Source organism: Corylus avellana, chromosome 6 (genome assembly GCF_965113065.1).
Source record: "Corylus avellana chromosome 6, dhCorAvel1.hap1.2, whole genome shotgun sequence".
In the NCBI taxonomy this organism is placed as follows: Eukaryota; Viridiplantae; Streptophyta; class Magnoliopsida; order Fagales; family Betulaceae; genus Corylus; species Corylus avellana.
In genome coordinates, this window is record NC_142495.1 from 23,356,132 (window position 1) to 23,369,084 (window position 12,953).

The window sequence follows — 12,953 nt, forward strand, 5'->3', positions numbered from 1 at the left end:
AGCTCCTTCTTGGCCTCCTCGAAGGGCTGGAACACAACTCCAGTGGGCGGAAGGTCATTCGGACCCTTTGACCCATCCAATACTTTTTCTACCCAAATCCTTGGTTTTGGGTAGAAAAAGAAAACAAATCTGGTCGGTTTTGGGTAGAAAAAGAAAAAGAGAAAAAATAATGCAAAAGAAAACAGAGAAAATAATGCAGAAAATAATCAACCTTTGGAGGAGATATGCGGCTGGTAGAGGTTCAATCCTAGCTCCTTGACCAAGATCCTCAGCCCTGGTGGCTACTACAGCCAATGGAGCGCTGGTTTTGGGTATGGTGAGAAAAAAGAGAGGGAGACGGTTTGGGTCAAAAAAAAAAAACAATTGAAGTTAACGGAATTTTTTACGGCTTTTTTTTTTTTTTTTTTAATTCCACGTTAGCCTTTTGGGTTTAAAAAACTCTAACTTAAAATCCCAGCCTTCCAACAAAACTACCGCAGATATGCGGTAGTTTTGTCTACCGCAGGTAAGCCTGTCCCAATAAAAAAATTTACACTGGCGTGCTGTTTAGCTTCACTCAAAAAAATAACTTGCTTGGATAAAACAAAGTTAGCCACGAGGGCCCACTAGCTTGATGGGTGAAAGTTCATCCACGTTTTTCGGTGACTTAAAACCTTAAAGATAATACTAGATATCCTAACACTTTTTTTTTTTAAAAAAATTCATTTTCTCAAATGATCTGGCCATTCAATAAATAAATAAATAATTTTTTTTTTCTTAAATGAACGTGGGACCAAAATCATTTAGAAAAGAGAATTTAAAAAAAAATGTTAAAATACCTAGTAGCCCGAGTAGTGTTTCGTAACAAAGCAAGTCATCGGGGCCCACCAGCTTGTTGGGTGAAAATTCACGCATCTCAACTCAGTGGCTTTGCTTATCTCTACGGCGCATTTTGAAAAAAAACAAAAAAGAGCCCCTCTTTCTTCTTCAACTTGCGTCTGACCTAATTTTATAGATTTCCTAAATGCTTGAAAGTAAAAACAAACCAGCCGTGACTTAAAAAAAAAAAATGGAGTTGTGAATCTCAGTCCTCATGAGAAATGTTTGCCGGTGTTTTTAACGCCTGCACATCATCAATGGGTTTCACTCTCGAACTTGAGATGTAACCAATGGCTTAGCCAATTAATACATCAACCTTACATGAAGATTAGGGTTACCTATTATTTAGGGTTTGGGTTTCCAGCAATCAATGAATCTTATATCTCCCATTCTCACAATGGCTAACAAATTCTCAACCACTGATATTTTTTGCAAACAGCTTTTTGTCAAAATTTACGAAATAAGCTGTCGACAAGAAATATGACGAAGAAACCTCCTTTCTTTCTTTTTCTTTTCTTCTTTTTTTTTTTATTAAAAAAAGTGCCCCCGTTATTTCAAATCCAAAATTTTTTAAGAGGTTTTGCGGTAATTGTCAAGTATCAAAAAATTATCTAACATCCTAAAATACTTGTCTAGGTCCAAAATAAAAATCTGTAATGTGGAGGGTGTGAACGAGAACAAGAACTAGATTACAGAACTTTCTTGCTGGCCTCTAATCGAAGCAGATGGGTTCCAAAATACTATTATATTCATTGCCTTATCCCAAGTACAGTGGAAAAGACTGAAACTGTAAATTTTATGCTGTTCTTACTCCTATAATAGCTGTGCTTGATCCTGGACAAAGTTAGAAGGGAGTCTCTTAAAATCTAGCGGCATCAGCAACATATACAGAACTCAGAAAGCTGAACCACTACCTGAAACATAGTAAACATTTAGGGCCATGCCATGAGAATTCGCTTTCTAAATGAATTGGAATCCAGAATTCTTGTGCTCTCCAGAGCTTCAACTTGGAAGAAAAAGGTGTAGCCATGTTGGGAAAGTGTAAAGAGCTGGAGCTAATTCGATTATGTCTCCACTGAACTCTTACCAGTACTCCCGAGACTCAGATGGTTTGATCAGGAGACAAAGGCTGCTCCCCAGGAGAAGCATCTAAATCAACAGGTTTTTTGAACTGAACCAAAATCATGGTCATGTTGTCACATCCCTCGCCACCAGCAGATGGTGCCAAACACTTGTCAAACACTCTCTCGCAGATGACTGAAAGTTTACTTTCCTGCATAATTTGACGGAAATCTGAGTTTTAACTTCTTTTTTTGATAAGTAGAGATCTGTGTAACTTTCATGCAGAGAATTTCAGTAAAATCTGACAAGAGTATAAAAAACTTACAGTCTTCAACTCTTCTCGTATGAAATCCACCAGTTGTTGGCTTGACAAACAATCCCTGGTGCAAGAGAGAAAATCAGAGTTAGTTTTAACACAGAAAGGAGATCTCCTGTAGTTTCTTTAACAGTCTAGATTTAATTTCAATTTAGTGGAATTAAATCTGGACTGTTGAAAAAACTACAGGAGATCTCCTATAGTTTCTTTTTACATTACTTAAGCTTGATCCAAACTAATTAAAACACGGCTGCACAAAGCTCCATTAAATTTTTTCTAGCATTCGTTTGGAACAGATCATGCTTGATGAACTACTCACATGGAGTCCATTGCAAAGGACTTGTTATGCCCAGAATCTATTCATATAAAGAAAAGAAAAGGTTTAATTTAACTGTGGACGGTAGCTTCCAACTTGAAGCAGTAGCAGGGGACATTAGAGCCACATGGCAAGTTTCGTATTAATACAATAGCATTTTAAGTAAATATTGTCTACAAACCCAACAAGCTGTAAACAACTATCAGAAAACTCTTTTTACTTGTATTTTACCTGTAATTAGTGCTTCCTTGCCTCGTTCAACCATAGTTGTTAAATAGTGAATCATATCATGAACCGATTTTCAAATTCTTTTAAATTGTGGAGTGTAAGATGATCAGACACATTAATAAAATTTTTTAATTTTGTCGATGTATAATACATATACATTAAAAGAATAAAGCATTAAGGACCAACATTATTATGCTTCATATAATTACTCATTTCATGTTGCCCCATTATTTTTACTATCCTTTTTTTTTTCATAATGTAATCTTCGCCTTGATTCCTTTTCTCTAAATTACAAAGATTTTTGAAATAAAAAATCGAGCACATATCAGAAGTGACAAAGACTATTTGGGAAGACGAACCACATCAATAGCTGAACAAATTTCTTAAAAGAAAGTCAATTATAATTAAATATGGAAACTAACTTACCAAATCCCATCACAAGCTAGAACAAAAAACTCATCATCATCGCAAAGCTCAACCTATTTCAAGGAGAAACAAGAAATCCAAGTAGAGCTTGAAAAGAAGAATCTCATAAGTGAGAGAACATAATCACCAATCATGATGTCACGAAAACTAGGTAGTAAGAAATAAGCAGTAGGATAATTTTCAGAGCCACAAAATTCAACACTTGCTTCAAAGTAATGAAAGATATAAACTAACAATAGTATATGCATCTAAAAAATATGACTACACTTATAGAACGGCCCTTTTTTTTTTTCTTTTTTTTTTTTTTAAAGAAAAAAAAAAAAAAAAAAACCATTCAAGACAAAATGGAAAGCACGTACCCTACTACTCGGGAGTATACAAGAGACAAACAAAAAAGGAAAAGGAAAAATACACAAGAAAGTACACCTAAGCATTTTATCCTTCAAAATATAATTCCACAGATCATAACCCCAATCCATGCAGAAACTACAGAATCCATATGCTACATACAGTTGTTATGTCTGGATAGGCAGTGATAATCTGCTGTTCAGCTGGCAAAAGTTTGTTCTGCTTGAATTCCACATCTCCTGCAACCATCACAATTGTAACAGAAGAAATAGGCATAACAGATCAAAACAATCACTTTTTTTTCCTTTAGAATTGGGATTAAAATTAAGAAAATTTATGTACCGATAGCTCTTGCCAAGTTCAGACTTCCATTGACTCGACCATATTGGATAAAACCACCAGCTTTCAGAATCCTTTCTTTCTCAATCTCAAGGTTAGGTTTGTGATCTGTAGACAAATTATATGCCTGCATATGAAAACTTTCATAAAGCATCGCACAAGCACACAAACCATATGGGTGTCACAAATAAGAACAACGTACCCCAGTGGCAGTTCTTTGCACAAAAAAAAAAAAAAAGAATCAAAGGAAAAAGAAGCCCTTTGAATGATAATTTTACCATACATTACATGGACTCTCATGCAAAAGTTAAGCAGAGTTGAGGCAGAGGGCAGTGGGTATGTAGATGTCAGAATCCCCTAAACTCCAGAGCACATCGAAAAAAATTTGTGTCCAATTTGCCTTCAATACCCTGGGCTAAATGATATGCATGAATGCATTTAGGCATGTAATATATGTACATGCACATCATATAGCTGCGTGTGTCCCGCCAATTGGAGATATTTCAAGAACGTCTACCTCAGAACCTCAATCCACCTAATTGCGTTTTGCATGGATATGCAGTAAAGAATGCTCCCAGGCCTAAGCGCAGAGGTTATGTTTGTTTGCTCACAACAAGGGATTCCCCACGTGTGTGCATGTGCATATAAAACAACTTGTAAAAATAAACATTGTCCCTCCATAGTTCGACATTCTCTGATGGGTAATTGTTGAACAACAGGTGTGTTGAATACATATCTTACCACCTCCTCCATGTCACATGTCCATGCTTCATGCACTATATGAAGGTTCCAATGAATTAGACCTTACCATCCCTTCAATAATAAATCAAGCACATATCTTGAAAGAATGCAAATAGTTCAATATTCATTATTAAAATACGTAGGACAGCCACTTAAATGTCTTAGCATTATCATATAGGATCAGACAACCAATAAAAGTATGTAAAAACTGACTATCCTGTTACTTTCAGTTTGTAAATTGAAGAAGAGCATGATGCAGCCTTGAAAAAGAATCTCCTACACAGAATTCAACTGAAAAATATTTTGCAACTACTCTAAAGGAGGGGACAATACCTGACCCTTCTTGGATATTACGCAACGAGAATCACCAGCATTTGCAACAAGAAGTTGATTGTTTCGGATGATTGCCACACAAGCCGTGCATCCAGAATTTGGTCCATGAAAATCAGAGTGGGGCCCCTAGTTTGCAACATAAACACTCTTTATATTCCTTAAATTTCAATTAAATTAAAAAAAACCAGATCCATATCTGCTATCTCCTGAAGCTTTACATTTCAGAATACAACAGGCTTACCTTTATTTATTTTATTTTATTTTTTATTTGTGAATTATCAGGCAATTTATGAAAATAATAGTTTATAAAGGGATCCACAAAAAACACATGCAATAATCTTCAACTTATGCGCCAGAAGCTCTTCACTGACACACAAGCAGCCATTCCTTTCAAACCAAAGGCTCTAACTAATTGTTGCAAAGACTAGCCAACGAGCATGAAATTCAACTACTAGACAGTACTGAACCTAAGCTGATTACTTTTTTCTATAAGCTAAGAAGCTGATTGCTACTGGACTATCCAAACATGACCAAAAACCTTATTTGTTAAAAGTCAAGTATCTTAACCAATATGTCAAAACCATCAACAATTTTTATTTGACTAATGCAAGATGCTTACCGTTGTACTTGACTGTAGATTGAAATATTAACACCAAAAGGGAAGGAAAGGATATCTTTAAAACAGTCAACTAGAGTTATTTTGCATGTTGGCAAAAGAGAAACATTTTCAAGTTCAGCCAGCAACTTCACAACTCAGAAATGTTTTAGAAGCAGTAAACTGTATATATTTCTTGTAGAATTATGCTTTCCAAACATAGTATTCTGTTATCTTCAAGCAGATTTGAAGCTACTCAAAAAACTTTAACGTTCAGAATCCTACACCTCCAGTGGCATTGACTTTAAAGCTTGAATCTATGATTAGAATATGCATACCAACACAACCCCAGCGCCCCCCCCAAAAAAAAAGAGACATATGGTGCAATCAAAATGAATAATTAAGACATTTTTCAAATTACTCAAGCACCAGAAAAACATAAGTCAAAACTTCCATTTCTGAAAAATTTCCTTTGTCAAAGATAGAAATAGATTTGCATAATGGTTCACAAAAATTGGCAAAATAAGGTTTTTTATGCAATGAACCATGTGATAAACTTTAAATAGGCACATGTGATATGTAATGCAAGTATAGCTGAATATTTCAATAAGAATAAAAAAGAATTTGTGAAAAAATCCTAGCTTCAATTCATAAACACATATAAGAGCCTCTGTCAAATTTAATAGTCATGGGCATTAAAATTCACAGCCATAGCCATACAGGGTTTCACAGGAACATGACTTTAATAAAAAGTGAAATGCCATTCAGATATCCGAACATTTCTGAAATGCATGTCATGGTAGTGATCGGTAAAACAAAAGGCAGAATTACTGTGCCAGCACTACAATTTTTTTTGGTAACTAGTACTAGAACTACATGCAATAAAGAAACCAAAAAAAAAAACCCTAAAAACCAGTCTGTTATTATTACCTCCTCAGAAGGCCAATCATCAATATGGTCATTGACTTCACCACCCTTAGGAGACCATATCAACCCTTCTATCATACCAGAGAACTTGTCCATTTTATCCCCCAATCTCGCTAATTCTCTCCATCCTCTTTGTCCACACATCATCTCATCCATTCTTCATTAATTGGATGCATAGAAATAAAAGAGTGAGCAAATATTCGTCAGAGAAACCCATATGTCATGACTAAATCTCCCATAAGCATGAAAATTATCATTGCATGGAACATGACTATGGCGCTAAGATCTATAATATTTTTCCTTCCCTCATATTTGATTTTTGTCCTTTTCATATTAAGGTTGCTGCTTAAATATTTTATTAGCTTAAAAATATATGTTCAATGGAAAAAAAAAAAAAAAAAAAGAATAATGCTATATGCCCCACAACTACCCCACAATGTCGACATGACATTGTCAATTCACCTTTAGATCAACCTTTATTAAAAGAAGAGAAAATTAATGGTAGATTGACAATGCCGCGTCAGCATAGTGGGATAATAATGAGACAGTGGTGTGGTATATAACATTACTAAAAATATATAAATCTAACAACAGCACTACATATAAGAATAATGCGAACAAATCAATGAACAATGGCTGATGATGATATATTCATGAGCATTTAAGCTTTTTAAATGATGTGATAATAGAAACAGCCGGGCTTCAGATTCCTGTGCTGTTCATAACACCTTACTTAAAGGTAAAAAAGACACTTTCCCTGCTACCCTGTACTAGGTCTATGATTACGTTAGAGGCATCTGCCAATAATAATAAATTGGAAACTAGAAATGAAGAAATGAAGTTACCTTAGAAAAGCTTTCTGTACAGAAGAGCCTAAATCTCCAGCAACATGCACTTCATGCTTGAGCATCTGTCGATGAAGATACTTGGCACAGAACTTAGCAACTACTTTACCTGAAAAAAATGGACGTCACTATGAACAACTGATGCATCCATGGAAGAAAAGTCAAGTTGCTGCAATTTTCAATTTGGAAAACTTAAAGCTTTTCTTGTCTGGAGCTTATGTACAACATCGGTTTGAGATTGGCCTTACATGATTTTTAAGATCAATTTTTAAAATTGCTTTTAATTTGAACAACTAAGTTATGAGTTATGGACTTTTTTTTTTTGTACGAAGGACCTGCAATTTTCTGTAAGCCCCGTGAGTTAGGGTATTTTGGTAATTAAGTCGTGTCTAAAACCTTCTAGCATTTTTTGAAGCATCTTCAGTTTATTTCTTTGAATCCAAGTTACTCTTAATTAGATTTTATCATGCCTTTGGTTTACCAGCCAAATTAGGAGTCCTAATCTTAATACAAGAGTCCATAAGCATATATAAATATGCTCCATTGTACTCTTAGAAAGTAAAGGAACATTGAATTTGGAGTGTTGAGGCAAGATTGCCAGCATGTACTCTTCTTTTTCTTCTTCTTCACTTTGCACCGGTACTATTCACAACCCCTGGATAACCATGAACTTTTCTCTTTCATTCTTCTTTTACAACCCCAAATCAAATCCTTTATCCTATACCTTTCTTTTTTTTTTTTTTTTGATAAGTAATAAGTATATTATCAAAACGCGCAAAGGGTCACAACCCATGTATACAAGAGGCCCCAAATCAAATCCTTTATCCTATACCTTTTGAAACCTTATAAACCTAAAAGTTTACAATCTTCTGCTCTCAAATCGTCCCTTTAAACATCCTTAAAAGCATAACCTTTTACTGCTGCTAGAAAATTCTCCCAAGTCGTTTTCCTAGTTTCTACCTTCTTTCATCCATCAAAATTCACTCTTTCAAACCATAGTTCACTCTACAAACACTAATCATTTCATCCAAAATCCTAGAATATAGATCATTCTCCAAACCCTAACCCCCAACACACATAGATAGGTTCCCTCAACGTATCTTACATCAACAACACAAGACCAGAAATTATCAACCTATAGAAAAAAGAAATAAGGGAAGAGTGAAGAACTAATTTGCAACCCTCCTTCCTCACCTTCACCCTTTCCTTTCTTCCCTGGAAGAGAGAGAGAGAGAGAGAGGCAAACACAGACATAGAAAGAGGAACATAGGAAAGTTAAGAAGTAACTAGGAAAAGGTTGATAACTACACAACTCGAATAGATACGCAAATATTTTCCAGACAATTTGGATATTTAGCCAGATCAACCTTTGGCAACATATAGAAATACATTTTTTTGATAAGTAATTTAAATTGAAAAAAGTGTATGGCTCCCCCTTAAGTACACAGGAAGTATACATGGAAATCACCTAACAAGAAAGGGCAAAACAAAAACCCAAACAAAACATAGGAAGTATAACTGGGGCCATAAAACAACCGGCGGCAGAACATAGCCAACAGCCCGAATCCCTTTAGCCATAACCTCTGGCACGCTAACTAAGGACCCAAGACATATAGAAATTTTCTACAGGCTGTCCACATCTCCATTTGACTAAAAGTGACATATGTGGCATACTAAGCTTTGATATTGATGACCAGAAAGCACTACCAAGACATCCAAAACATGGCATTATACCAAATCTCAGGCTCTTGCATTCAAATATCTAAAAGGGATATAGACAACTGAGTCATTACCAAAGATGTTTCTTAGCAAACATGGAAGAGTGTCTTGTTTACTCAATTGAACATGTCCTCTACAAAGAAGCTTTGTAAAGAATATGCATACATGACCAAGAAGCATGCAACTGTCAAACCCCAAGATGCTTTAAGAGTTCCATTTTGATGCCTATGGCCCTATGACTAAAGAGTAGCACTCGATTTGTAGCTTGGTTAAGTTGTTTCGTTAGGTTCATGTACTTAGAAAAAGTGAGCCACCAGTTCAAGTACAAGATCCTATCATTATCGCTGGGACAATTAGACATCCAACCTGTAATTTCAACAAAGACTGAATGACTCTATGAAATTACGTCGATACAATTCCAAGATTTATGGTAATCTACGTCTCTTCAGGGTTCCATGATAAGCATTATAAGCTTATGTAGAAAAAAAGGTAACCGGAAAGAGGTAGTTGCCTTCAAGATACAGTGACTAGGAAACAGGTAGGAGCAAGGTTTAGAACCAGATGACTTATTAGAAAAAAACATAAGCAAACTACCAGTTTGATACCATTTCCCAATTTATCTTCAATTATGGGAGAGAAACAAAAACTTGCCTTATCTTTTAACTATAATAAACTTCAACAAAAATACACAGAGGTAACACAAAGGTTACCAGATATTACAATCTAAAGGTCAAAATTGACCAACCGCTCTTAAAGGTGGAGATGTGCATGTTGTGTTTAAAAAAAAAAAAAAACTCCGTGAAATTTGCCTTGTTAACCCAACCTTAGCATTGATGTGCTTAGAAAATGTTATATGTTGATTTAGAAAATATGAAAAACAAAGAAAACAAAACTATAAAAGTCAAACTCTAACCCCCATGGCCATCATAAACACCAAAGAAGGAGGTGGAACTGTCCAAATCTGGATAAGCTGCATGCTGTAACAAAAAGACAGTAAATTTAGCATACAATCAACAAGATAGTATAATCTACAGATGATCATGAAGATTACAAGTCCACCAAATAGACCAATTAAAAAGACAACCATATCATCTCTTTTTTTTTTTTTTGATAAGTAACAACCATATCATCTCTATCCACGTAGCATGATACCTTTTGAAGATAAGCCATCCTGAGGTAAAATACATGACAGTCATCTGAGCATTTGTATGTTTGTCAGACAAAAGGAACCAGTTTTTGTCATTTTCCATACATTAGAAATTCCAAAATTAACATTTTTGTCCTGTTTTGACCAATTATACAGCCTCCTTCAGCAAGTTTACTGAGTCCAAGTAATCCGAACAAAATTAATGACGTTTAAGCAAGAATTCAACGTGTTTCGATGAGGCCCATTCAGAAAAGATATAATATGTTTCGCGATTTCTTTCTTGGCTTGGTAGATTTGAACTTAACACTTATACAATACCAATCCACCTTCTTACAACCAAGGGCAAAGGATATATTTACAATCATGGCACATCAAATTACATAAAAGTAAGAATATAAATCTAATTCCTATTCTTTATACTCATATCTTCCATAATTATTTCTTTTCTTTGAAGTATTTCTTCCATCATTATCAATCCTTTGTTTATGAGATGCATATGCTCAAAATGATAATATTAGATACAACAACATAGAATGACAAGCAAATTTATGTATGTGACTCCAAATAGAATACCTCCACGACTATCTTATTGGCAAGTTCTCAATGGATAATGCCGCTTATTGTATAAAGTTATAGTTTTTATAGGAGTTTCACTCTTGATAGTTTAGTTAGGTTTCTCAACATAAATACACTGACAATATATTAAAATAATTCTATTGTGTTAGAGCATTATTACTTTGTTGAGTCATTTAGACATGCTCTTACTCATAATACACTGTCTTTCAATACGTACACTGATTTTGGTTCATGATCATATTATCTTTTCACTTCCACATATTGTAGGAGTATTATTGCTTTGTTTAGTCATTTAGACATGCTCTTAGTCATAATACACTGTCATTCAATACACTGATTTTGGTTCATGATCATATTATCTTTTCACTTCCACATATTGTAGGAGTATTATTGCTTTGTTCAGTCATTTAGACATGCTCTTAGTCATAATACACTGTCATTCAATACGCACACTGATTTTGGTTTATGATCACATTCACATTATCTTTTCACTTCCACGTATTGTCATCAAATCCAATCAGGTATGTGCCACAAATAGCTATTTTATAACATTTCTCAATCCAAGTGAATGAAAAGTCATACCAAGAAGATATTAAATACTAGTTAGTAAATTAAGAATCTAAAACCAATTTCACTCAAGTGATAAGGGTTAGGGGTGTCTAGTTCTAAGTATACCCAAGAACAGAAGATGCCAATGCTATATAAAGAAGCAGTGGGCATAATGATTACATATTGACAGAAAATTTTTACGGGATACAAAATGCAAACGTGTGAAAACCAAAACAAGTTGAAGCAAATAAGAATACACAGACTACTCACAGCATCTTCCATGGTTGCACGCCACCCTTGCATTGATGACAACCCGTATCTAAGTCTGTCATTCTCCCCGTCTTCTGATGCTTTTTCAGTTTTGGGGGCACTGAGATATATCCCCATTTCTATCTGGAACAGTATCAAAACTATCAATTACAGAAGCTATTGCACAACATAGCTGAGATATATTCCAATTTCTAAGCGAAAGCATAGGAGTGCCATCAACGACAAGAATCACCAACAACACAATCGCATTATACACGTATTAAAAATAAAAAAATATATAAGCACACACGTACCATGCATACATGATACATACATATGGATACACAAGCGCTATACCACAGAGGAGCTTTTCAGGTGATTTTTTATGCAACCAAAGAAATAAAAGAACAAATGACAACATTTGCTTACAAGAGGTATCCCTCACTACACCAAATCAATCACACCATCAGATCAATATAATTCCGCATAAATTCTTTCAATCACAAAACAAAAAAGAAATAGAGCAATTACAAATCAGAAAAATAGAGAGTGCCATAGCCAATCACTACACGCCTTTTACTAATCCAAGAGTTCAGAAATTGAAAATTCTTGATTTCTGTTCGATTTTTCCCTACGTTTTCTCGGCAACCAAACAGACCGTCTAACCAAAAATAACCAATTAAAGTTGAAAAAAAAAAAAGAGTTCCGTCGATCAATGAGCAAAGAAATTCAGATCAATCCCGATAAGAGTAAGTCAACACTCGCAATAAATTGAATCAAGAAATTAAAACAAAAACAAAAGAATTAAAGGCCTCTAGGGTTTGCGAGACACACTCTCTTTTGCAGGCTCAGCGTCCGCACACTGATTTCAGAGAGGCGAGGTTAAAAGAAAAGAGAGAAACGATGGCCTTTTGATCAACTACCTGCTTTTGTTGGAAATGGTAGTTTCGACTTTCGAGTGAAAAAAAAAACAAAAAAACCAGGGCCGGGCGAGGCACGCGCCATGCACGTGCGCGACTTCCTTTGCAGTTTTTCTCTATAATGGGCCCATCAATTAATGTAGCCCATTTCCATTGTTAGATTAGTTGAGAGTTAGGTATGGTAGTTAGGCCCAAGCAGTTAGGAGCTGAGTTTCGACTTTTGAGTGAGAAAAACCAGGGGCCGGGCGAACAACGCGCCATTTTTATTTTTATTTTTAGTAAATCTATACTAATTATTACTTAATTAATTATTTTTAAGATTTTTATCATTTTAGTTAATTAAAGAAATTATCTTGAATCTTAAATAATCTAATCTAGAGTTTATATATATGTTTTATAGTATGCATATAAAATTCATTAAGCGTGCATGCGCACATGTACACATATATTCCTTTTATC

The 12,953-nt window shown here is 34.9% G+C and overlaps 1 protein-coding gene across 1 annotated transcript; it reads right to left on the reverse strand.

Moving 5' to 3' along the window:
- Window positions 1-1,586: 1,586 nt before the first annotated feature.
- LOC132186676 (putative protein phosphatase 2C 60) lies at window positions 1,587-12,511 on the reverse strand. The gene is given in 12 exon segments (XM_059600679.2): window positions 1,587-1,961; window positions 1,964-2,131; window positions 2,246-2,300; window positions 3,207-3,259; window positions 3,717-3,793; window positions 3,897-4,020; window positions 4,968-5,093; window positions 6,493-6,646; window positions 7,335-7,443; window positions 9,967-10,030; window positions 11,596-11,718; window positions 12,409-12,511. Coding segments are annotated over 11 exon segments (1,086 nt in total). The 5' UTR covers window positions 11,713-11,718; window positions 12,409-12,511; the 3' UTR covers window positions 1,587-1,922.
- Between the last annotated feature and the right edge of the window lie 442 nt (window positions 12,512-12,953).